We start from the raw sequence: 23,296 nt of genomic DNA on the forward strand, positions 1-23,296 counted from the left end.
TTTTTTCCCGGGTGTTAATGGGTCTTATAATAAAGACCATAGGCAGCTCGTTTCAAGGTTGGGGAAGCTTACAATTTATCCTACCATTTCTACCTATCTGCGTGCCAGTTAGGATTATTTTTATATGAGCATTTTCATGGAACAGTTTCATTTCAATAATAGCGTTTTTGTTTGTCAAAATTATTGTCATGTGGTTAATCATAAAAATCTGAATTAAAATGATAAAAATCAAAAAATTAAACTAATGCAAGAGCACCAGCCTTTACCATATGGACACATTGATACACCGTGATCCATTGGCGGCTAAATAAATATATTTCAATCGCATTCATCTCTCTACTCCTGTCTGCCTCCCTTTCTATCTGTCTTGACTTGAGCTATTGCTAGTGAAGTGCAACATTGTATCAACTCAGCAGGTTGGGGTGCTCAAGCGCGTGTGCTCCCTCAACATTATCAAGACAGAGAAATCACACACATGCTCATTGCTTACATGGAGCACTCCAAACAAAAGACAATGAAAAAAATTATGGTTATGAAATAAACCAAAACTTGTTTCTCACAAGTGCAGCAGGTTGTGAACTCTGTAAACAATGTTTCCACTCCAAGAATGAGAATGGTAAATGACTGTAATACATGCATTGACAGAAATGTATGTAACCAAATGACGGGGATTAACGGCACATTTACTAGGCCTACTGGTTACATACAGTGCCTTGCAAAAGTATTCATCCCCCTTGGCGTTTTTCCTATTTTGCTGCATTACAACCTGTAATTTAAATTGATTTTTATTTGGATTTCATGTAATGGACATACACAAAATAGTCCAAATTGGTGAAGTGAAATGAAAAAAATAACTTGTTTCATAAAATTCAAAAAAATTAATAACGGAAAAGTGGTGCGTGCATATGTATTCACCCCCTTTGCTATGAAGCCCCTAAATAAGATCTGGTGCAACTAATTACCTTCAGAAGTCACATAATTAGTTAAATAAAGTCCACCTGTGTGCAATCTACACTACTGTTCAAAAGTTTGGGGTCACTTGGAAATGTCCTTGTTTTTGAAAGAAAAGCAATTTTTTGTCCATTAAAATAACATCAGATTGATCAGAAATACAGTGTAGACATTGTTAATGTTGTAAATGGCTATTGTAGCTGGAAACGGCTGATTTGTAATGGAATATCTACATAGGCGTACAGAGGCCCATTATCAGCAACCATCAGTCCTGTGTTCCAATGGCACTTTGTATTTGCTAATCCAAGTTTATCATTTTAAAAGGCTAATTGATCATTAGAAAACCCTTTTGCAATTATGTTAGCACAGCTGAAAACTGTTGTGCTGATTAAATTAGCAATACAACTGGCCTTATAATAATATGCCATTTAGCAAACGCTTTTATCCAAAGCGACTTACAGTCATGTGCGCATACATTTTTACGTATGGGTGGTCCCGGGGATCGAACCCACTACCCTGGCGTTACAAGCGCCATGCTCTACCAATTGAGCTACAGAGGACCTTCTTGAGACTAGTTGAGTATCTGGAGCATCAGCAATTGTGGGTTCGATTACAGGCTCAAAATGGCCAGAAACAAATAACTTTCTTCTGAAACTCGTCAATCTATTCTTGTTCGGAGAAATTAAGGCTATTCCATGCGAGAAATTGCCAAGAAGCTGAAGATCTCGTACAACGCTGTGTAATACTCCCTTCACAGAACAGCGCAAACTGGCTCTAACCAGAATAGAAAGAGGAGTGGGAGGCCCGGTGCACAACTGAGCAAGAGGACAAATACATTAGAGTGTCTAGTTTGAGAAACAGACACCTCACAGGTCCTCAACTGGCAGCTTCATTAAATAATACCTGCAAAACACCAGTCTCAACGTCAAAGTGAAGAGGCAACTCCGGGATGCTGACCTCGTAGGCAGAGTTGCAAAGAAAAAACCATATCTCAGACTGGCCAATAAAAATAAAAGATTAAGATGGGCAAAAGAACACAGCATCTGTTTTTTTTATGGACAAAAAATACAGGGAAATTCTTGAGGGAAACCTGTTTCAGTCTTCCAGAGATTTGAGACTGGGATGGAGGTTCACCTTCCAGCAGGACAATGACCCTAAGCATTCTGCTAAAGCAACACTCGGGTGGTTTAAGGGGAAACATTTAAATGTCTTGGAATGTCCTAGTCAATGCCCAGACCTCAATCCAATTGAGAATCAGTGGTATGACTTAAAGATTGCTGTACACCAGCGGAACCCATCCAACTTGAAGGAGCTGGAGCAGTTTTGCCTTGAAGAATGGGCATAAATCCCAGTGGCTAGATGTGCCAAGCTTATAGAGACATACCCCAAGAGACTTGCAGCTGTAATTGCTGCAAAAAGTGGCTCTACAAAGTATTGACTTTGGGGGGGTGAATAGTTATGCACGCTCAAGTTTTCTGTTTTTTTGTCTTATTTCTTGTTTGTTTCACAATAAAAAATATTTTGCATCTTCAAAGAGGTAGGCATGTTGTGTAAATCAAATGAAACAAACAACCAAATAATCCATTTTAATTCCAGGTTGTAAGGCAACAAAATAGGAAAAATGCCAAGGGGGATGAATACTTTTGCAAGCCACTGTATGTAATGGGGAATTGATAAAAATAAACAATCAAAGGGCAAACAATTCACACAATGAAACAATGAATGTGCAAGAATTAGCGGGAGACAGCGGAGCCCATTCTGGAGAGCTGAGTGCCTGCATTCTGGAGAGAGACGCCCATATCTTCGCCACACACCCCTCCCCTTGTTCTTGTCTCAACATTATAAATTACACTCAAAACACATTATCTTCACACATTTTAGATGCTTTTCACTGACAGCCACAACTCAATAATAAGCTAGGCCTACTGCCTTCCGCAATGCCCAAATTTCTGGCTCCCCAAATAGGCCTATGCACTTTTGATGTGAAACATTCCACAGCAATTTTAAATAAGTTAATGATCCTCTGGACCTAAGTCAAGCTGGTAAAGTATTTTGAAATTTTTTTTTTGACAAAGGAATTATATAATTTGGACAAAACATCAATATACTTTGGAAGCGAGTATCCGAATAGTGCACTGTGCACCCACCAACTGTCCTTTCTAATTTGAAAGTGGCTGAAACCAGAGATCTGTACATAATGACAAGATGCTCATTTCTCCGCCCTAACAATGCGAGTCATTGTCCCAAAGGCGGGAATGCAGGCTACAAGCTTAGGTCTGCATATTATGCCCATAGAAACGCATTGGGCTTATTCAGGAGAGATTTCTGCAAGAGTGAGCCCTCTCGCTTCGCCTCTTCCTCTCTGCTGAAACTAGCTAGCCAAACAGCTCCCCTTATAAGGCTGCGTTGAGACAATGACTTATCAATGACCCAAGTCCAGTTTATTTAATCCCTACCGTTGTGTTGCTGAGTTGTCATAATGCTTCAGCAAATGTACATTATCCCAGGGGCGTTGGAAGACACAATGTAAGTAACCTAATGTATGTCCCTCTTACTGCCCTGAATGACTCTGCTGATCCTACAGCTATTGTATGCAGTAATCATGTGCCTATGAACCAGAGTTATACTGTTAGTACTGAGGCGGTGTGCCCTAGCAGGAAATCCTCTGTGTGCAGCTCACCCTGCACTAACATAAATAACCTGAGCATGTCTACCTCTGCTAAGCTTCCCAGTAAAGCAATAAAAACAATTAAGCATCCCAGAAAAAATTGCCCACGTTAACATATGTAGCTTAAGAAACAAGGTTCATGAAATCAATAATTTGCTAGTAACAGATGACATTCATATTCTGACAATCTCTGAAACTCACTTAGATAATACCTTTGATGATACAGTTGTAGCAATACATGGTTATAAGATCTACAGAAATGCCAAAGGTGGAGGTGTGGCTGTTTATATTCAGAACCATATTCCTGTAAAGCTTAGAAAGGATCTCATGTTTAAATACTGTTGAAGTAATATGGCTATAGGTTCATCTGCCTCACATAAAGCACATTCTGGTGGGAAGCTGCTATAGACCACCAAGTGCTAACAGTCAGTATCTGGATAACATGTGTGAAATGCTTGATAATGTATGTGATATCAATAGAGAGGTATATTTTCTGGGTGATTTAAATATTGACTGGCTTTCATCAAACTGCCCACTCAAGAGAAATCCTCAAACTGTAACTAGTGCCTGCAACCTGGTTCAGGTTATCAATCAATCTACCAGTGTAGTTACAAACAGCATAGGAATGAAATCATCAACATGTATTGATCACATCTTTACAAATGCTGCAGAATATGTTTGAAAGCAGTATCCAAATTCATCGGATGTAGTGATCATAATATACTGTATACTAGCCATATCTAGGAAAACCAAAGTTCCAAAGGCTGGGCCTAATATAGTGTATAAGAGGTCATACAATAAGTTTTGTAGTGTTTCCTATGTTGTTGCTGTAAATAATATTTGTTGGTCCGTGGTGTGTAATGAGAAGCAACCAGACACTGCACTTGACACATTTATGAAATTGCTTATCCCAGTTATTAATAGGCATGCAAAACGGTTAAATCCCCATGGATTGATAAGGAATTGAAAAATTGAGAGGGATGAGGCAAAATAAATGGCAAATAAGTCTGGCTGTACAACCGATTGTAATAATAAGAAGAAACTACACTACACTAAATGAGAAGAAACTACACTATGAAACAAAGGTAAATGACATAAAGAATGATAGTAAAAAGCTTTGGACCACCTTAAATGAAATTTTGGGCAAAAACGCAAATTCCGCTCCATCATTCATTGAATCAGATGGCTCATGCGTCACAAAACCCACTGATATTGCTTTAATGATTTTTTAATTGGCAAGATTGCTTAGGCATAACATGCAAGCAACAAACGCTGACACTACACATCCAAGTATATCTGACCAAATTATGAAAGACAATTGTAATTTTTAATTCTGTAAAGTAAGTGTGGAAGAGTTGAAAATATTTTTTGGGTCTATCAACAATGACAAGCCAACGGGGTCTGACAACTTGGATGGAAAATTGCTGAGGATAATAGCGGACGATATTGCCACTCCTATTTGCCATATCTTCAATTTAAGCCTACTAGAAAGTGTCTGCCCTCAGGCCTGGAGGGAAGCAAAAGTTATTCCCCTACCTAAAATAGTAAAGCCCCCTTTACAGCTCAAATAGCCGACCAATCAGCCTGTTACCAACCCTTAGTAAACTTTTGGGAAAAATGGTGTTTGGCCAGATACAATGCTATTTTACAGTAAACAAATTGACAACAGACTTTCAGCACTCTTATAGGGAAGGACATTCAACAAGCACAGCACTTACACAAATGACTGATGATTGGCTGAGAGAAATTGATGATAAAAAGATTGTGGGGGCTGTTTTGTTAGACTTCAGTGCAACTTTTGACATTATTGATCATAGTCTGTTGCTGGAAAAACGTATGTGTTATGGTTTTACACCCCCCCTCTATATTGTTGATAAAGAGTTACCTGTCTAACAGAACACAGAGGGTGTTCTTTAATGGAAGCCTCTCCAACAAAATCCAGGTAGAATCAGGAATTCCCCAGGGCAGCTGTCTAGGCCCCTTACTTTTCTCAATATTTACTAATGACATGCCACTGGCTTTGAGTAAAGTCAGTGTATCTATGTATGCGGATGACTTAACACTATACACATCAGATACTACAGCGACTGAAATGACTGCAACACTTAACAAAGAGCTGCAGTTAGTTTCAGAATAGGTGGCAAGGAATAAGTTAGTCATAAATATTTCAAAAACTAAAAGCATTGTATTTGGGACAAATCATTCACTAAAACCTAAACCTCAACTAAATTGTATAATTGATCAAGTTGAGGTGACTAAACTGCTTGGAGTAACCCTGGATTGTAAACTGGCATGGTGAAAACATATTGATACAAAAGTAGCTAAGATGGGGAGAAGTCTGACCATAATAAAGCGCTGCTCGGCCTTCTTAACAGCCCTATCAACAAGGCAGGTCTTGCAGGCCCTAGTTTTCAGTCATGTGGTCAGGTGCCACAAAGAGGGACAGGAAAATTACAATTGGTCAGAACAGGGCAGCAGGGCTGGCCCTTGGATGTAAACAGAGCGCTAACATTAATAATATGCATGTCAATCTCCCCTGGCTCAAAGTGGAGGAGAGACTGACTTCATCACTACTTGTATTTGTGAGAGGTATTGACATGTTGAATGCACCGAGCTGCCTGTTTGAACTACTGGCACACAGCTTGGACACCTATGCATACCCCACAAGACATGCCACCAGAGGTCTCTTCACAGTCCCCATGTGTAGAACAGACTATGGGAGGCGCATAGTACTACATAGAGCCATGACTACATGGAACTCTATTCCACATCAAGTAACTCATGCAAGCAGTAAAATTAGATTTAAAAAACTGATAAAAATACACCTTATGGAACAGCGGGGACTGTGAAGCAACACAAACATAGGCACAGACACATGCATACAAACACACGATAACATACGCACTATACACACACGTACACATGGATTTTATGTTGTAGATATGTGGTAGTAGAGTAGTGGCCTGAGGGCACACACTTAATGTGTAGAAATGCAGCAAACTTTCTTTAAAACTACAACATTTTCTCTACGCCCCATGGCAAAGTGTAGCCTCGTATGAACCGAGGCTAGGCAAAGTGTGTAGATGGCAATAGTTTTTTATTGACTGAATATATGAGGCAATTTAGTAATTAGGATTTGTTTTCTGTAATGGTTATGATAAATAAGGCATTGTTGTGCACTGTTGGCATATACAGTTGAAGTCAGAAGTTTACATACACCTTAGCCAAATACATTTAAACTCAGTTTTTCACAATTCCTGACATTTAATCCTAGTAAGAATTCCCTGTCTTAGGTCAGTTAGGAATACCACTTTATTTAAAAATGTGAAATGTCGGAATAATAGTAGAGAAAATGATTTATTTCAGCTTTTATTTCTTTCATCACATTCCCAGTGGGTCAGAAGTTTACATACACTCAATTAGTATTTGGTAGCATTGCCTTTCAATTGTTTAACTTGGGTCAAACGTTTTGGGTAGCCTTCCACAAGCTTCCCACAATAAATTGGGTGAATTTTGGCCCATTCCTCCTGACAGAGCTGGTGTAACTGAGTCAGGTTTGCAGGCCTCCTTGCTAGCACATGCTTTTTCAGTTCTGCCCACACATTTTCAATTGAATTGAGGTCAACGCTTTGTGATGGCCACTCCAATACCTTGACTTTGTTGTCCTTAAGCCATTTTGCCACAACTTTGGAAGTATGCTTGGGGTCACTGTCCATTTGGAAGACCCATTTGTGACCAAGCTTTAACTTCCTGACTGATGTCTTGAGATGTTGCTTCAATATATCCACATAATTTTCCTTCCTCATGATGCCATCTATTTTGTGAAGTGCACCAGTCCCTCCTGCAGCAAAGCACCCCCACAGCATGATGCTGCCACCCCCGTGCTTCACGGTTGGGATGGTGTTCTTCGGCTTGCAAGCAACCCCCTTTTTCCTCCAAACATAACGATGGTCATTATGGGCAAACAGTTCTATTTTTGTTTCATCAGACCAGAGGACAGTTCTCCAAAAAGTACGATCTTTGTCCCCATATGCAGTTGCAAACCGTAGTCTGGATTTTTTATGGCGGTTTTGGAGCAGTGGTTTCTTCCTTGCTGAGCGGCCTTTCAGGTTATGTCGATATAGGACTTGTTTTACTGTGGATATAGATATGTTTGTACCTGTTTCCTCCAGCATCTTCACAAGGTCCTTTGCTGTTGTTCTGGGATTGATTTGCACTTTTCGCACCAAAGTATGTTCATCTCTAGGAGACAGAACGTGTCTCCTTCCTGAGCGGTTTATACTTGCGTACTATTGTTTGTACAGATGAACGTGGTACCTTCAGGCATTTGGAAATTGCTCCCAATAATTTTTTTTGATTTCTTTAGATTTTTCCTATGATGTTAAGCAAAGAGGCACTGAGTTTGAAGGTAGGCCTTGAAATACATCCACAGGTACACTTCCAATTGACTCAAATGATGTCAATTAGCCTATCAGAAGCTTCTAAAGCCATGACATCATTTTCTGGAATTTTCCAAGCTGTTTAACGGCACAGTCAACTTAGTGTATGTAAACTTCTGACCCACTGGAATTGTGATACAGTGAATTATAAGTGAAATAATCTGTCTGTAAACAATTGTTGGAAAAATTACTTGTGTCATGCACAAAGTAGATGTCCCAACTGACTTGCCAAAACTATAGTTTGTTAACAAGAAATTTGTGGAGTGGTTGAAAAACAAGTTTTAATGACTCCAACCTAAGTGTATGTAAACTTCCGACTTCAACTGTAGATTAATGCGCAAATTTTTTTTTCTCCAGTGCAGGCCTTGCCCTTGTGTTCTAAAAACATATAACATTGACTAAAAATATAAATGCAACATGTAAAGTATTGGTGCCATGTTTCATGAACTGAAATGAAAGATCCCAGAAGTTTTCCATACGCACAAAAAGCTTATTTCTCTCAAATTTTGTGCACAAATTTGTTTACATCCCTGTTAGTGAGCATTTCGCCTTTGCCAAGATAATCCATCCACTTGACAGATGTGGCATATCAAGAAGCTGATTAAACAGCATGATCATTACACAGGTGCACCTTGTGCTGGGGACAATAAAAGGCCACTCTAAAATGTACAGTTTTGTCACACGACACAATGCCACAGATGTCTCAAGTTTTGAGGGAGCGTGCAATTGGCATGCTGACTGCAGGAATGTCCACCAGAGCTGTTGCCAGATAATTTAATGTTCATTTCTCTACCATAAGCCGCCTCCAACTTTGTTTTAGAGAATTTGGCAGTACGTCCAACCGGCCTCACAACCGCACACCACGTGTAATCACACCAGCCCAGGACCTCCACATCCGGCTTCTTCACCTGATGAAACTGAGTATTTCTGTCTGTGATAAAGCCCTTTTGTGGGGAAAAACTCATTCTGATCGGCTGGGCCTGGCTCCTAGGTAGGTGGGCCTATGACCTCCCAAGCCCACCGATGGCTGCGCCCCTGCCCAATCATGTGAAATCCATAGATTAGGGCCTAATTAATTCATTTCAATTGACTGATTTCCTTATATGAACTGTAACTCAGTAAAATCGTTGTAATTGTTGCATGTTGCGTTTATATTTTTGTTCAGTATATTTTCCATTCCGAGTACTCTAGTACTCAAGAAAAAAAACATGCGAGTACTTGAACAGTAAAAAAATGTCAAATGCCCATCCCTACACTCTTAGAAAAAAGGGTTCCAAAAGGTTTCTTCAGCTGTCCCCATAGGATAACCATTTTTGGTTCCAGGGAGAACCCTTTTTGGTTCCACGTAGAACCCTTTTGGGTTCCATGTAGAACCTTCTGTGGAAAGGGTCCTACATGGAACCCAAAACGGTTCTACCTGGAACCAAAAAGGGTTCTTCAAAGGGTTATCCTATGGGGACAGCCGAATAACTATTTTAGGTTCTAGATAGCACCTTTTTTTTCTAAGAGTGTACAGGGGACACAGAAAGCTGTAATGTCAGCCAAGGCCAGTGAGTGTTCTGAAGTGTCCCGCTGTCTAATGTACTTACTTTGGTCTCCCCCTTGTCTCCTCCTCTGTCTCCTCCATCCACTCCTCTGGCTGGAAAAACACACTCACAAAATAATACTGAGCACGAATATAAACAACACCTCTTGTCCCCCATCACCCTCTCTCTCCCTCCCTCCTCCTGTCTCTACTAAAGGAGCCTCTCGGTGGTCGTTGGGCTCCTAATGATGATGTGTACATTCCTGGTGAGTCACCAGGGAGCGCCACTAACATCTCCCATGTGACTGTGTAGATGTGACATGGTTGGACAGTATGCTAAGCAACAGATGCCAGTAACAGCAGTGTTAGCTGGTATTGTTCACTATGAGGACCTCAGTTTAGAATGTGTCTGGGTCATTGGAAATCCTTGAAAGCAGGGCTACCAGTTAGACAGTACCACCAATTGGAGCTTAGTTGGTTCCAATTGTTTGGTTGGTGCATGATGCTTGCTACACCAGAGCCATGTATACTGAATATGCTGTAGGCCTATGTGTTGACAGCTTTGGACAAAAGTCTGCTAAATGATCATATTATTACAATGTTATTACAAGCTTGATGCTCCACCATCATTGGCCCCTGATCCAGGTCTTCTAATCCAGTTAAACGGTTTCCGTGACGATCCTGTGGGCCGTGGCCGGCGGCAGCACGGCCGCATGGCGAACACATCTGAAGCTCATTACATCCATGAAAGAAATCCTAGAACAGAATGAAATAGAATAAAAATAGCAGTGAAATAATGAAATAATATGAAACCCGCTGAAATCAGCAGTGAGAGGAGAGGTCCCTGTTGGCCTGACACGGAGACATCCTCTCTCATATTTATTAGTTTAATATTTTAGATCCAACACCACAGCCAGCTTTCTGACACGTCCACCATTCTTCTATCTCTCTCTCTTTCTCTCTCTCTATGTCTCTCTCTCTGTGTGTCTCTCTCTCTCTCTCTCTCTCTCTCTCTCTCTCTCTCTCTCTCTCTCTCTCTCTCTCTCTCTCTCTCTCTCTCTCTCTCTCTCTCTCTCTCTCTCTCTGATGTGATAGCTGAAGCTCATGTAGATCTGTTTATCAAAGGGTTGGTCAAGCCGCCCAAAGACAGCAAAAAAATGCAGGAAAGGAAACTGTACAATTGACCAGATCATGTCAACTGTACTGGTGCCAGCCAAAGGGCATTGGGTTCCTCTGCACAGACAGACACATATGTTGTTGACGACTCATACAGAGCTTATTATGTATGTCAATAGAGTGTTACAAAAGGGAATAAGGTTATAAGTACTACATCTGCTTCCTCAGAATGCAGTAGATCAAAACACAGATATAGAAAGACTTTAGAATAGACATGTTCAGATTTTTAAAAAAGATGCCATGTGGAAACAGACACTTGGATACATATAGAAAATAACATACACAGACAGACACATCAGTGTATGTGAAGACTGTATAGACCAGAGCCTTGTATGTCCAGATGTGTGTCTGTAAGGACAGTATTAGATGAAGGTGGAATGAGTTCAACTCTATTGTCTTCTAAAAAGTGGCTGAAAAAAGGAGACGAGAAGCTGGTGAGGACAGTGACACGTGTAGCCCTAATGGCTTGTGCCTGTGGCTTTGTCTTTGCCAAGTCGTATTGTGAGGTGGGACTGAGTCCAGCCAAATGTCCATTCCCATCGGCAGCCCAATCAGGCTGGGAATTCTGGGAGTTCTGCAAGTGTTCACAGCTGTGTATGGATCCAGCTGACACCAGCTCCCACGGACACAGAGAACGACGGCAATACAGACAGACACAGACAGAGAATCACCCAAAGGGGAGGAAAGAAGGGACTAGAGGTCTCACACAACCTGTTATGCTACTCAAAAACACCCAGTCTGACCAACAGAGAGACTCCCATAGAGTGGGTTCTAAACGCAATAGATTGTTGCCAAATATTGTAATATGAGACTTTATTGTCCACTAGCAGATGTTACAAAATTGCCTTCTTGTGTTAACAAAGTTGTTTTGGTGTTCAGTAAAGATGTAGTCCAACAAAAACCAGTGCTCTCCCAAAGGCTTTCTTGGTTGGGGTGTAAAACCAGCAAAAATGTAACATAATCTTCCTGCTTTCCCATTCCTCCCTGCCATCCCCACCTCCACTCCCATCCCTCCCTACAGCTCCGTACGTGAGCTTCATCCAGAAGGATCCGGGCGCTCCGTGCTCACTGACAGAGGCTCTGGAATACCTCCAGGTGGACATCCTGGAGAACCTGTTCAAGAAAGACAGCCTGGCCTCCAATCAGAAACAGCCACCCAAGAACAAGCCCCACAACATTACCGTGGTTGCCATGGAGGGCTGTCACTCATTCGTCATCCTGGACTGGGCCATCCCCCTGAAGGACGACATGGTGTCAGGTGAGTGGACTGGACTGGGCCATCCCACTAAAGGACGACATGGTGTCAGGTGAGTGGACCACAATGTCACGCAGGGTGACTAGCAGCTTGCTAGTCCTGTAAATGCAATGTGAGAGTTGTCAAGAGTATTCTGTCAGTGCTTCAAGCAGTTAGTGTGCACTTAGTCTGACTTCAACTTTTCTTTCCTGACCCATTTCTTGTGCTTTTCAAAGGATCACAGCTGGTCAGCAGAAAGAATCTAACTGGTTGTTGATGTACTAGTAAGCTGCTAGTTAGATTTTATGGACTCGCACGACCCCAATGTTTTAGACATCACAGAGTTTTGATTACTGTAAAGGAGACTGTACTTGACCCCCCCCCCCCCCCCCCCCCCCACTTGCTTTCCGATATCTCTCTTTCGCTCTCATGTGGTTTTCCAGATGTGTTGCAACTTGTGGTACTTATCCCCCTCTCCTCTTCCCCTGTCTCTCATTCATGTTGTTTAGGATCATCACTGGGCTATTTGTTATCATATTCTACAGTGCCTGTCTTCTCTCAGTTGTCAGGAAAATAAGAAAGAGAGGGAGAGAGGCAGCAGGGGTGAGAGAGAATGAAAGAGGGAGGAGAGAAGGAGAAGAAGTGAGTGACAGGCTGCAATAGTGGGAGAGAAAGAGGGAACAACACAATCTTGAGCCAGCTGTGTTGTCCAGGCTCCAGCAGAAATATTAGGCCCTAAAACATCCAATAGGAACACATCATGGCTTGATGTGGCGAGAAGCGTGAAATGGGGAGCGTGGCGCTCATAGAGTTTCCACTGGCTGAGTGGCATGATCTGAGCATTCCATGAACTCAGGACTGGACTCACACACTGGCCTGGGGCTTTATGGAGGATTACCCTCCTGTGTGTGTGAGAGTAGAGACAAAAGAAGAGGTGAGAAACAGAAAGGCTCGGTATGGGTAGTGGTTGGCAGATCCACAATGTGACTTACTGAGGCTGTCTCTAGTTTAAAACCACTGATGCCTTTAAAATGAGTTGGGATTGTTCTCCTGGCTCCAATCACTCTCCTCTCAAATGCAAACATTTCCTCTGAAACCTTAGACCACCCTTACCTTTGGCTACCCATCAAAACCAACATGGCTACCTCTTTCTCAAACTTCAAAATGGATCTGTCTCTCCTCTCTAACCTCTGGGGATCTTTGCCTCCTGACCCTTGCCCTGTGTGTGACCCCTGCAGGCTACATGGTCCACAGTGCCTCATATGACGACATCCTCAACAACAGGTGGTCCTCCAGCGCTTCCAGTGGCACACACCTGGCTGTAGAGAACCTCAAACCCAACTCCAGGTGAGAATATGCTCTGTGTGTGTGTGTGTGTGTGTGTGTGTGTGTGTGTGTGTGTGTGTGTGTGTGTGTGTGTGTGTGTGTGTGTGTGTGTGTGTGTGTGTGTGTGTGTGTGTGTGTGTGCGTGTGTGTGTGTGTGTGTGCGTGTGTGTGTTGTATATTCAATGTCCAAACTCTGGGTATAATCTTACGCGAGGGGCCGGTTATACAAACAAAATATTTTATTTTACGGGTCATAGATTCTATACCCATGTGTGTGCAGTATGTGCAGGTGTTTGGCTGCGTGTTTGCATCTGTGTTTAAGTGTTTATAACTATAGGGTATTGTAATGTGTGTTTAAATGATTATTGTTCCCGGTAGGTCTCAGTGATGTTAGACACACAAAATGTGTAAACTGTATCTGTCTCTGTTTGTAATTCTATGGATGTGTATCTACAGGAGTGATATCAGGCCCAGTCAGAGACCAGCAGAGCGTGGTATTGTAATGCTTATTTAAGTGAATAAGCCCTCAGAGTGACATAAATCAGAGCTGACTGGATAGAGGCAGGTTTGAAAACACGTTGAAATCACCCTGAAAACAACGTGCTGAGATATTCCACTGAGACTCAGGAAACACACAGGAATGTACATAAAGCAGACATCAGCGCCAGACACACACACACACACACACACACACACACACACACACACACACACACTCACACAGATAAAACACGAGGGACTGTTATGATGTAGGGCTGTGTTCCCGAAACCGTGTCTTATGGGTTACAGGTTGCAGCTTTCTAATGAAGCGTATGGAAACATCTCTTAACATGCAAACATAGGGATGCTGTTGTTATGACTTCAGGCTATTTTCTCTCAAATGTAATATATAAAAAGGTTATGGATACAATTTAGAATTGGACATAGTTCGCTGAAAAGAGTTGACCCAAAATCAACTGTTTGTTTCTGGGTCAGAATTACCATTTTGCTCTGTGCAATGTGAACGTTTCGGAGATAACAACTTTGGATGCTAATGAGTTCTTGGGTAGCTTGACTGTGAGCTCATAGAGTGAGCAGCCTACACTGTGCTTGAACAACTGACCTTTCGTGATTAGCCAGTCCAAATAAACCGTCAGCCTCTTTTTCTCTCTGTTTCTCTCTGTTTCTCTCTGTTTCTCTCTGTTTCTCTGTCTGTCTCTCTCTCTCTCTCTCTCTCTCTCTCTCTCTCTCTCTCTCTCTCTCTCTCTCTCTCTCTCTCTCTCTCTCTCTCTCTATCTCTCTATCTCTCTATCTATCTATCTATCTATCTATCTATCTATCTATCTATCTATCTATCTATCTATCTATCTATCTACCTGTTTAACTCTATCTACCTGTTTCTCACTCTTTCTATCTACCTGTTTCTCTCTCTCTCTATCTACCTGTTTCTCTCTCTCTCTATCTACCTGTTTCTCTCTCTCTCTATCTACCTGTTTCTCTCTCTCTCTATCTACCTGTTTCTCTCTCTCTCTATCTACCTGTTTCTCTCTCTTTCTCACTCTCTCTCACTCTCTCTCACTCTCCCAGTCAATTCAGCTCCACAGAGAGGTAAATAAACACACAACCTCAACCTTAAACACCCCATAACTCTGTATCCAGGGTTAACATTACACATGAGATTCATTCTCACATGAGAGAGAAAGAGGGGAAAATGAGAGAGGTGGGGGATTATACAGCAGAAAACAGTTCATGCAGAGCAGGTGTGTCAATACATCACAAGCGGGAAACCTGACCAGTTCAGTGATGGGCAGACACACACAGTGGCAATAAACAGTATGTGAAGCCCTTGGAATTACAGTGGCTTGTATTCACCCCCATTGGCATTTTTCCTATTTTGTTGCCTTACAACCTGGAATTAAAATAGATTTTGGGGGGGTTTGTATCATTTGATTTACACAACATGCCTACCACTTTGAAGATGCAAAATAATTTTTTTTGTGAAACAAACAAGAAATAAGACAAAAAAACAGAAAACTTGAGCGTGCATAACTATTCACCCCCCCCAAAGTCAATACTTTGTAGAGGCACCTTTTGCAGCAATTACAGCTGCAAGTCTCTTGGGGTATGTCTCTATAAGCTTGCCCATTCTTCAAGGCAAAACTGCTTCAGCTCCTTCAAGTTGGATGGGTTCCGCTGGTGTACAGCAATCTTTAAGTCATACCACAGATTCTCAGTTGGGTTGAGGTCTGGGCTTTGACTAGGCCATTCCAAGACATTTAAATGTTTCCCATTAAACCACTCGAGTGTTGCTTTAGCCGTATGCTTAGGGTCATTGTCCTGCTGGAAGGTGAACCTCCGTCCCAGTCTCGAATCTCTGGAAGACTGAAACAGGTTTCCCTCAAGAATTTCCCTGTATTTAGCGCCATCCATCATTCCTTCAATTCTGACCAGTTTCCCTGCCGATGAAAAACATCCCCACAGCATGATGCTGCCACCACCTTGTTCTCGGGGTGATGAGAGGTGTTGGGTTTGCGCCAGACATAGTGTTTTCCTTGATGGCCAAAAAGCTCAATTTTAGTCTCATCTGACCAGAGTACCTTCTTCCATATGTTTGGGGAGTCTCCCACATGCCTTTTGGTGAACACCAAACGTGTTTGCTTATTTATTTATTGAACCAATTGTCACGCCCTGGCTCTGGGGACTTTTATATGTTGAGCCAGGGTGTTAGTTTCTATGTGTTAGTTTCTGGGTGTTAGGTTCTATGTTTCGTTTTCTATGTTCTTGTTCTAGTTTATGTGTTTCTATGTTGGCCGGGGTGGTTCCCAATTAGAGACAGCTGTGGCTCGTTGTCTCTGATTGGGAACCATACTTAGGCAGCCTATTGTGCACTTGTCTTTTGTGGGATCTTGTTCCGTGTAAGGTTTATGTTTGTGTTTGTGTTGGTGTTTAACCTTGGACTTCACGTATCGTTTATTGTTTTTGTTCGTGGTGTACTTAATAAATAAGAATGTACGCATATCACGCTGCGCCTTGGTCCGCTCATTACGACGATCGTGACAGAAGATCCCACCAAAACAGGACCAAGCAGCGTGTCCAGGAGCAAACGCCGGGTAAGGAGCTGGAGAGGTTGGCGATGGCCCAGGTGGGCCAATGTTGGTCCTGGGAGGACATGTTCGCGGGCAAAGGGCCATGGGCTAAAGTTAAAGCCCTGGCGAGAGAGGAGGTACGGCGCCAACAGTGTCATCGTCGGACAAATTTTTTTTGGGGGGCACACGGCATGGACGACGGGGCTGCTGGAGGCAGCTACAGGGCGAGTTTGTGGACTAGGAGAGGAGGCCACCAGGTTACGGGGGCCATTGGTCAGGAGGGAGAAGGAGAGTGTGGAGGCACGGCGAGAGGAACTGAGTAGGCAGCAGAGGGAGCGGAGGTTTATGAGGAAACCCAGTCCCACTCCTCGCACCAAGCAAGTGGTGTGTGTCACCAGTCCGGTCCGGCCCGTTCCTGATTCCCACACAAGGCCAGTGGTGTGTGTTCCCAGTACGGTCAGGCCCATTCCTGCTCCCCGCACTAAGTTAGTGGTGCGTGTTCCCAGTACGGCCCAACCCGTTCCTGCTCCCCGCACTAAGTTAGTGGTGCGTGTTCCTAGTACGGCCCAACCCGTTCCTGCTCCCCGCACTAAGTTAGTGGTGCGTGTTCCCAGTACGGCCCAACCCGTTCCTGCTCCCCGCACTAAGTTAGTGGTGCGTGTTCCCAGTACGGCCCAACCCGTTCCTGCTCCCCGCACTAAGTTAGTGGTGCGTGTTCCTAGTCCGGCCCGGCCTGTTCCTGCCCCTCGCACCAAGCCTGTGGTGCGAGTCGTCAGCCTGGTCCGGCCCATTCCTGCTCCCCGCACCAAGCCAGTGGTGCGCGTCGCCATCCCGGTCCGGCCAGTTCCTGCCCCTCGCACCAAGCCTGTGGTGCACGTCGCCAGCCCGGCCCGGCCTGTTCCTGCCCCTCGCACCAAGCCTGTGGTGCGCGTCGCCAGCCCGGCCCGGCCTGTTCCTGCCCCTCGCACCAAGCCTGTGGTGCGCGTCGCCAGCCCGGCCCGGCATGTTCCTGCCCCTCGCACCAAGCCAGTGGTGCACGTCGCCAGCCCGGTCCGGCCTGTTCCTGCCCCTCGCACCAAGCTTGTGGTGCGCGTCACCAGCCCGGCCCGGCCTGTTCCTGCTCCTCGCACCAAGCCAGTGGTGCGCGTCGTCAGCCCGGTCCGGCCTGTTCCTGCTCCCCGCACCAAGCCAGTGGTGCGCGTCGCCAGCCCGGTCCGGCGTGTTCCTGCTCCCCGCACCAAGCCAGTGGTGCGCGTCGCCAGCCCGGTCCGGCCTGTTCCTGCTCCCCGCACCAAGCCAGTGGTGCGCGTCGCCAGCCCGGTCCGGCCTGTTCCTGCTCCCCGCACCAAGCCAGTGGTGCGCTTCGTCAGCCCGGTCCGGCCCGTTCCTGCTCCCCGCACCAAGCCTGTGGTGCGCGTCGTCAGTCCGGCACAGCCCGTGCCTGTTTCACCGGTGCCTGGTCAGGTACCGGTCAGCTGCTCCACACCGGAGCCTAAGCAATCCGCTCCACCGATGTCCAGTCCAGCTCCAGCCAGCGGGACCAGACCAGGGGCGCTACGGGGGGTTAGTTAGAGGGTGGTGGTCACTCCCCTGTTGGGTTTAGTTGGCGCGGTCGCAGTCCGCGCCTTTGGGGGGGCGGGGTACTGTCACGCCCTGGCTCTGGGGACTTTTATATGTTGATCCAGGGTGTTAGTTTCTATGTGTTAGTTTCTGGGTGTTAGGTTCTATGTTTCGTTTTCAATGTTCTTGTTCTAGTTTATGTGTTTCTATATTGGCCGGGGTGGTTCCCAATTAGAGACAGCTGTGGCTCGTTGTCTCTGATTGGGAACCATACTTAGGCAGCCTATTGTGCACTTGTCTTTTGTGCGATCTTGTTCCGTGTAAGGTTTGTGTTTGTGTTGGTGTTTAACCTTGGACTTCACGTATCGTTTATTGTTTTTGTTCGTGGTGTACTTAATAAATAAGAATGTACGCATATCACGCTGCGCCTTGGTCCGCTCATTACGACGATCGTGACACCAATGGCTTTTTTCTGGCCACTCTTCCGTAAAGCCCAGCTCTGTGGAGTGGATGGCTTAAAGTGGTCCAATGGACAGATACTCCAATCTCCACTGTTGAGCTTTGCAGCTCCTTCAGGGTTATCTTTGGTGTCTTTGTTGTCTCTCTGATTAATGCCATCCTTGCCTGGTCCGGGAGTTTTGGTGGGCGGCCCTCTCTTGGCAGGTTTGTTGTGGTGCCATATTCTTTAAATTTTTTAATAATGGATTTAATGGTGCTCAGTGGGATGTTCAAAGTTTGGTCTTCATGGTGCCGCTTGCTTGGTGGTGTCCCTTGCTTAGTGGTGTTGCAGACTCTGGGGCCTTTCAGAACAGGTGTATATATACTGAGATCATGTGACAGATCATGTGACACTTAGATTGCACACAGGTGGACTTTATTTAACTAATTGTGTGACTTCTGAAGGTAATTGGTTGCACCAGATCTTATTTAGGGGCTTCATAGCAAAGGGGGTGAATACATATGCACGCACCACTTTTCCATTATTTTTTGAAACAAGTTATTTTTTTCATTTCACTTCACCAATTTGGACTATTTTGTGTATGTCCATTACATGAAATCCAATTAAAAATCAATTTAAATTACAGGTTGTACTGCAACAAAATAGGAAAAACGCCAAGGGGGATGAATACTTTTGCAAGGCACTGTACCTGGATTTCTGCATAAATTGGTCAACAAATGTGATCTGATCTTCATCTAAGTCACAACAATAGACAAACACAGTGTGCTTAAACTAATAACACACAAATTATTGTATTTTTCTTGTCTATATTGAATACATCATTTAAACATTCACAGTGTAGGTTGGGAAAAGTATGTGAACCCCAAGGCTAATGAGGTTTGCTATTCACAAGAAGCATTTCCGGATGTGAACCATGCCTCGAACAAAAGAGATCTCAGAAGACCTAAGATTACGAATTGTTGCATCAGGACAACGACCCAAAACACAGAAGTAAATCAACAACAGAATGGCTTCAACAGAAGAAAATATGCCTTCTGGAGTGGCCCAGTCAGAGTCCTGACCTCAACCCAATTGAGAAGCTGTGGCATGACCTCAAGAGAGCAGTTCACACCAGACATCACAAGAATATTACTGAACTGAAACAGTTTTGTAAAGAGGAACGGTCCAAAATTCCTCCTGACCATTGTGCAGGTCTGATCCGCAACTACAGAAAAGGTTTGGTTGAGGTTATTGCTGCCAAAGGTGGGGCAACCAGTTATTAAATCCAAAGGTTTACAGAGTGTGTTCAATAAAGACATGGAAACGTATAATTGTTTGTGTTATTAGTTTAAGCAGACTGTGTTTGTCTATTGTTGTGACTTAGATGAAGATCAGATCACATGTTATGACCCATTTATGCAGAAATCCAGGTAATTCCAAAGGGTTCACATACTTTTTCTTGCCACTGTAGATGCAGACACACACAGAGACACACACACACAAACACACAGACACACACACACACACAGCTCTGCACCATACCCAAGGTTACGTGGTTCCAAAGTTACGGTTGGTCAGGGGGACAGGTTTATGGGCTGTCCAGACCTTTCCCCTCCTTCTGACAGCCAGACCCGAGCCAATGGTTCAAACCCGAGCCAATGGTTCAGACCCGAGCCAATGGTTCAGACCCGAGCCAACGGTTCAGACCCGAGCCAACGGTTCACGCTCAGGTGTTAGCCATGCACAGGCAGACACATGTAGTCCTACCCACAACATCACGCTTTGTCTCTGTCACACACAAACTTGCTGAGTTGTCCCACAAACATCACACACACACTAGCTCAAACGCTCATCCACTGACACTGCGGACACACGCACACGGAGACAGATGTTCCTAAATTCATAACTTTGGAATGTAGAAGCCTACTGAGCATGTTAGCTTTTGTCCTGTGGTTTGTGTGTGTCTGTGTGCGTGTGCGTGTGCGTGTGCGTGTGTGTGTGTGTGCATATGACTTGTGTATGGGTGGATGTGTGTGTGTACATCTGTGTCTGTGTGTGTGCACATGAATAAAAACTTTGTGCACAAAAAGCGGGTAGAGTGATTGACAGTTTATAATTGTCCATGAAAGGTTCACCTGAGCCAGGCTGTCTGAGGGTCTAAGCTGCTTGGAACTGGCTGTCTATAAGGATAAATCTAAAGACATGTATACATTTCAGTCTCTCTGCACTGAAGCAACACTACGTGTGTGTGTGTGTGTGTGTGTGTGTGTGTGTGTGTGTGTGTGCGCACACACGCTCACACACACACACACACACACACCAATGCAGCAATCCTACACCTCCTAGACATCTGTCTCCTTAATAAGCGCAGGCTGAAGAATGCTGCTCAATAAAAGACTAGAGACCATTAAACTCTCCTACTTGATTGGGTTTTACACCAGAACTTTATGCCTAGTTACAAGATAGACAAGTCTAGATATGAAATTAAGGTATATAGAGAAAAGTTATATGAGAATCTCTCTCTCTCTTGTTAAAAGGTTTGGGTGGAAATTAGCAGACCGTGAAGTTACTGTACGTAACCCTGAAGTGGAGGGAGAACACACAACACACAAGGCGGGAGAACACACACACACACACATTGTCCACGGTATGGAAAAGATTGCAAACCATCAGAGTCTTATCTCACAGTGTTGTTTTGAATCTGAGGGGATTGAATAATTCCTACACTGTATTTAAAACACAAAGAAATTAAAGCGTCTCAGAGTAGGGGTACTGATCTAGGATCTGACAATATATATTTACATTTTTACATTTTAGTCATTTAGCAGACGCTCTTACCCAGAGCGACTTACAGTTAGTGAGTGCATACATTATTATTATATATATATATATATTTTCTTTTTTTTCAAACTGGCCCCCCATGGGAATCGAACCCACAAACCTGGCATTGCAAACGCCATGCTCTACCAACTGAGCTACGTCCCTGCCGGCCATTCCCTCCCATGCCCTGGACGACGCTGGGCCAATTGTGCGCCGCCCCATGGGTCTCCCGGTGCGCCGCCCCATGGGTCTCCCGGTCGCGGCCGGCTATGACAGAGCCTGGCTTTGACAGAGCCGGCTATGCAGTACCAATCAAAAGTTTGGACACACCTACTCATTCAAGGTTTTTCTTTATTTTTTTACTATTTTCTACATTGTAGAATAATAGTGAAGACATCAAAACTATGAAATAACACATATGGAATCATGTAGTAACCAAAAAAGTGTTAAACAAATCAAAATATATTTTATATTTGAGATTCTTCAAAGTAGTGTTATTTCATCGTTTTGATGTCTTCACTATTATTCTACTATGTAGAAAATAGTAAAACATTAAGAAAAACCCTTGAATGAGTAGGTGTGTCCAAACTTTTGACTGGTACTGTGTGTATATATAGTTGAAGTCGGAAGTTTACATACACTTAGGTTGGAGTCATTAAAACTCATTTTTCAACCACTCCACACATTTCTTGTTAACAAACTATAGATTTGGCAAGTCGGTTAGGACATATACTTTGTGCATGACACAAGTAATTTTTCCAACAATTGTTTACAGACAGATTATTTCACTTATAATTCACTGTATCACAACTCCAGTGGGTCAGAAGTTCACATACACTAAGTTGACTGTGCCTTTAAACAGCTTGGAAAATTCCAGAAAATGATGTCATGGCTTTAGAAGCTTCTGATAGGCTAATTGACATCATTTGAGTCAATTGGAGGTGTACCTGTGGATGTATTTCAAGGCCTACCTTCAAACTCAGTGCCTCTTTGCTTGATATCATGGGAAAATCAAAAGAAATCAGCCAAGACCTCAGAAAACAAATTGTAGACCTCCACAAGTTTGGTTCATCCTTGGGAGCAATTTCCAAATACCTGAAGGTACCACGTTCATCTGTACAAACAATAGTACGCAAGTATATACACCATGGGACCACGCAGCCGTCATACTGCTCAGGAAGGAGACGCGTTCTGTCTCCTAGAGATGAACGTACTTTGGTGCGAAAAGTGCAAATCAATCCCAGAACAACAGCATAGGACCTTGTGAAGATGCTGGAGGAAACAGGTACAAACGTATTTATATCCACAGTAAAACGAGTCCTATATCGACGTAACCTGAAAGGCCGCTCAGCAAGGAAGAAGCCACTGCTCCAAAACTGCCATAAAAAAGCCAGACTACGGTTTGCAACTGCACATGGGGACAAAGATCGTACTTTTTGGAGAAATGTCCTCTGATCTGATGAAACAAAAATATAACTGTTTGGCCATAATGACCATCGTTATGTTTGGAGGAAAAAGGGGGCCGCTTGCAAGCTGAAGAACACCATCCCAACCATGAAGCACGGGGGTGGCAGCATCATGCTATGCTGCAGGAGGGACTGGTGCACTTCACAAAATGCATGGCATCATGAGGAAGGAAAATTATGTGGATATATTGAAGCAACATCTCAAGACATTAGTCAGGAAGTTAAAGCTTGGTCGCAAATTAGTCTTCCAAATGGACAATGACTCCAAGCATACTTCCAAAGTTGTGGTAAAATGGCTTAAGGACAACAAAGTCAAGGTATTGGAGTGGGCATCACAAAGCTCTGACCTCAATCCCATAGAACATTTGTGGGCAGAACTGAAAAAGTGTGTGCGAGCAAGGAGGCCTACAATCCTGACTCAGTTACACCAGCTCTGTCAGGAGGAATGGGCCAAAATTCACCCAACTTATTGTGGGAAGCTTGTGGAAGGCTACTTGAAACGTTTGACCCAAGTTAAACAATTTAAAGGCAATGCTACCAAATACTAATTGAGTGTATGTAAACTTCTGACCCACTGGGAATGTGATGAAAGAAATAAAAGCTGAAATAAATCATTCTCTCTACTAT

At 43.7% G+C, this 23,296-nt stretch overlaps 1 protein-coding gene across 1 annotated transcript in view; it reads left to right on the forward strand.

Annotated features, from left to right (window-relative positions):
* Positions 1 to 23,296, forward strand: part of LOC311106770 (fibronectin type III domain-containing protein 1-like) — a gene marked incomplete at its 5' end in the record, with an annotated part of 79,429 nt that overhangs the window by 46,761 nt on the left and 9,372 nt on the right. Inside the window, 2 exons of the mRNA XM_084149161.1 lie at positions 11,781 to 12,017; positions 13,232 to 13,340. Of these exons, the coding sequence (XP_084005287.1) occupies positions 11,781 to 12,017; positions 13,232 to 13,340 (346 nt within the window). The remainder of the gene's footprint in view (positions 1 to 11,780; positions 12,018 to 13,231; positions 13,341 to 23,296) is intronic.

The sequence above is a fragment of the Coregonus lavaretus genome (assembly GCF_964263955.1).
Source record: "Coregonus lavaretus genome assembly, chromosome: 31".
In the NCBI taxonomy this organism is placed as follows: Eukaryota; Metazoa; Chordata; class Actinopteri; order Salmoniformes; family Salmonidae; genus Coregonus; species Coregonus lavaretus.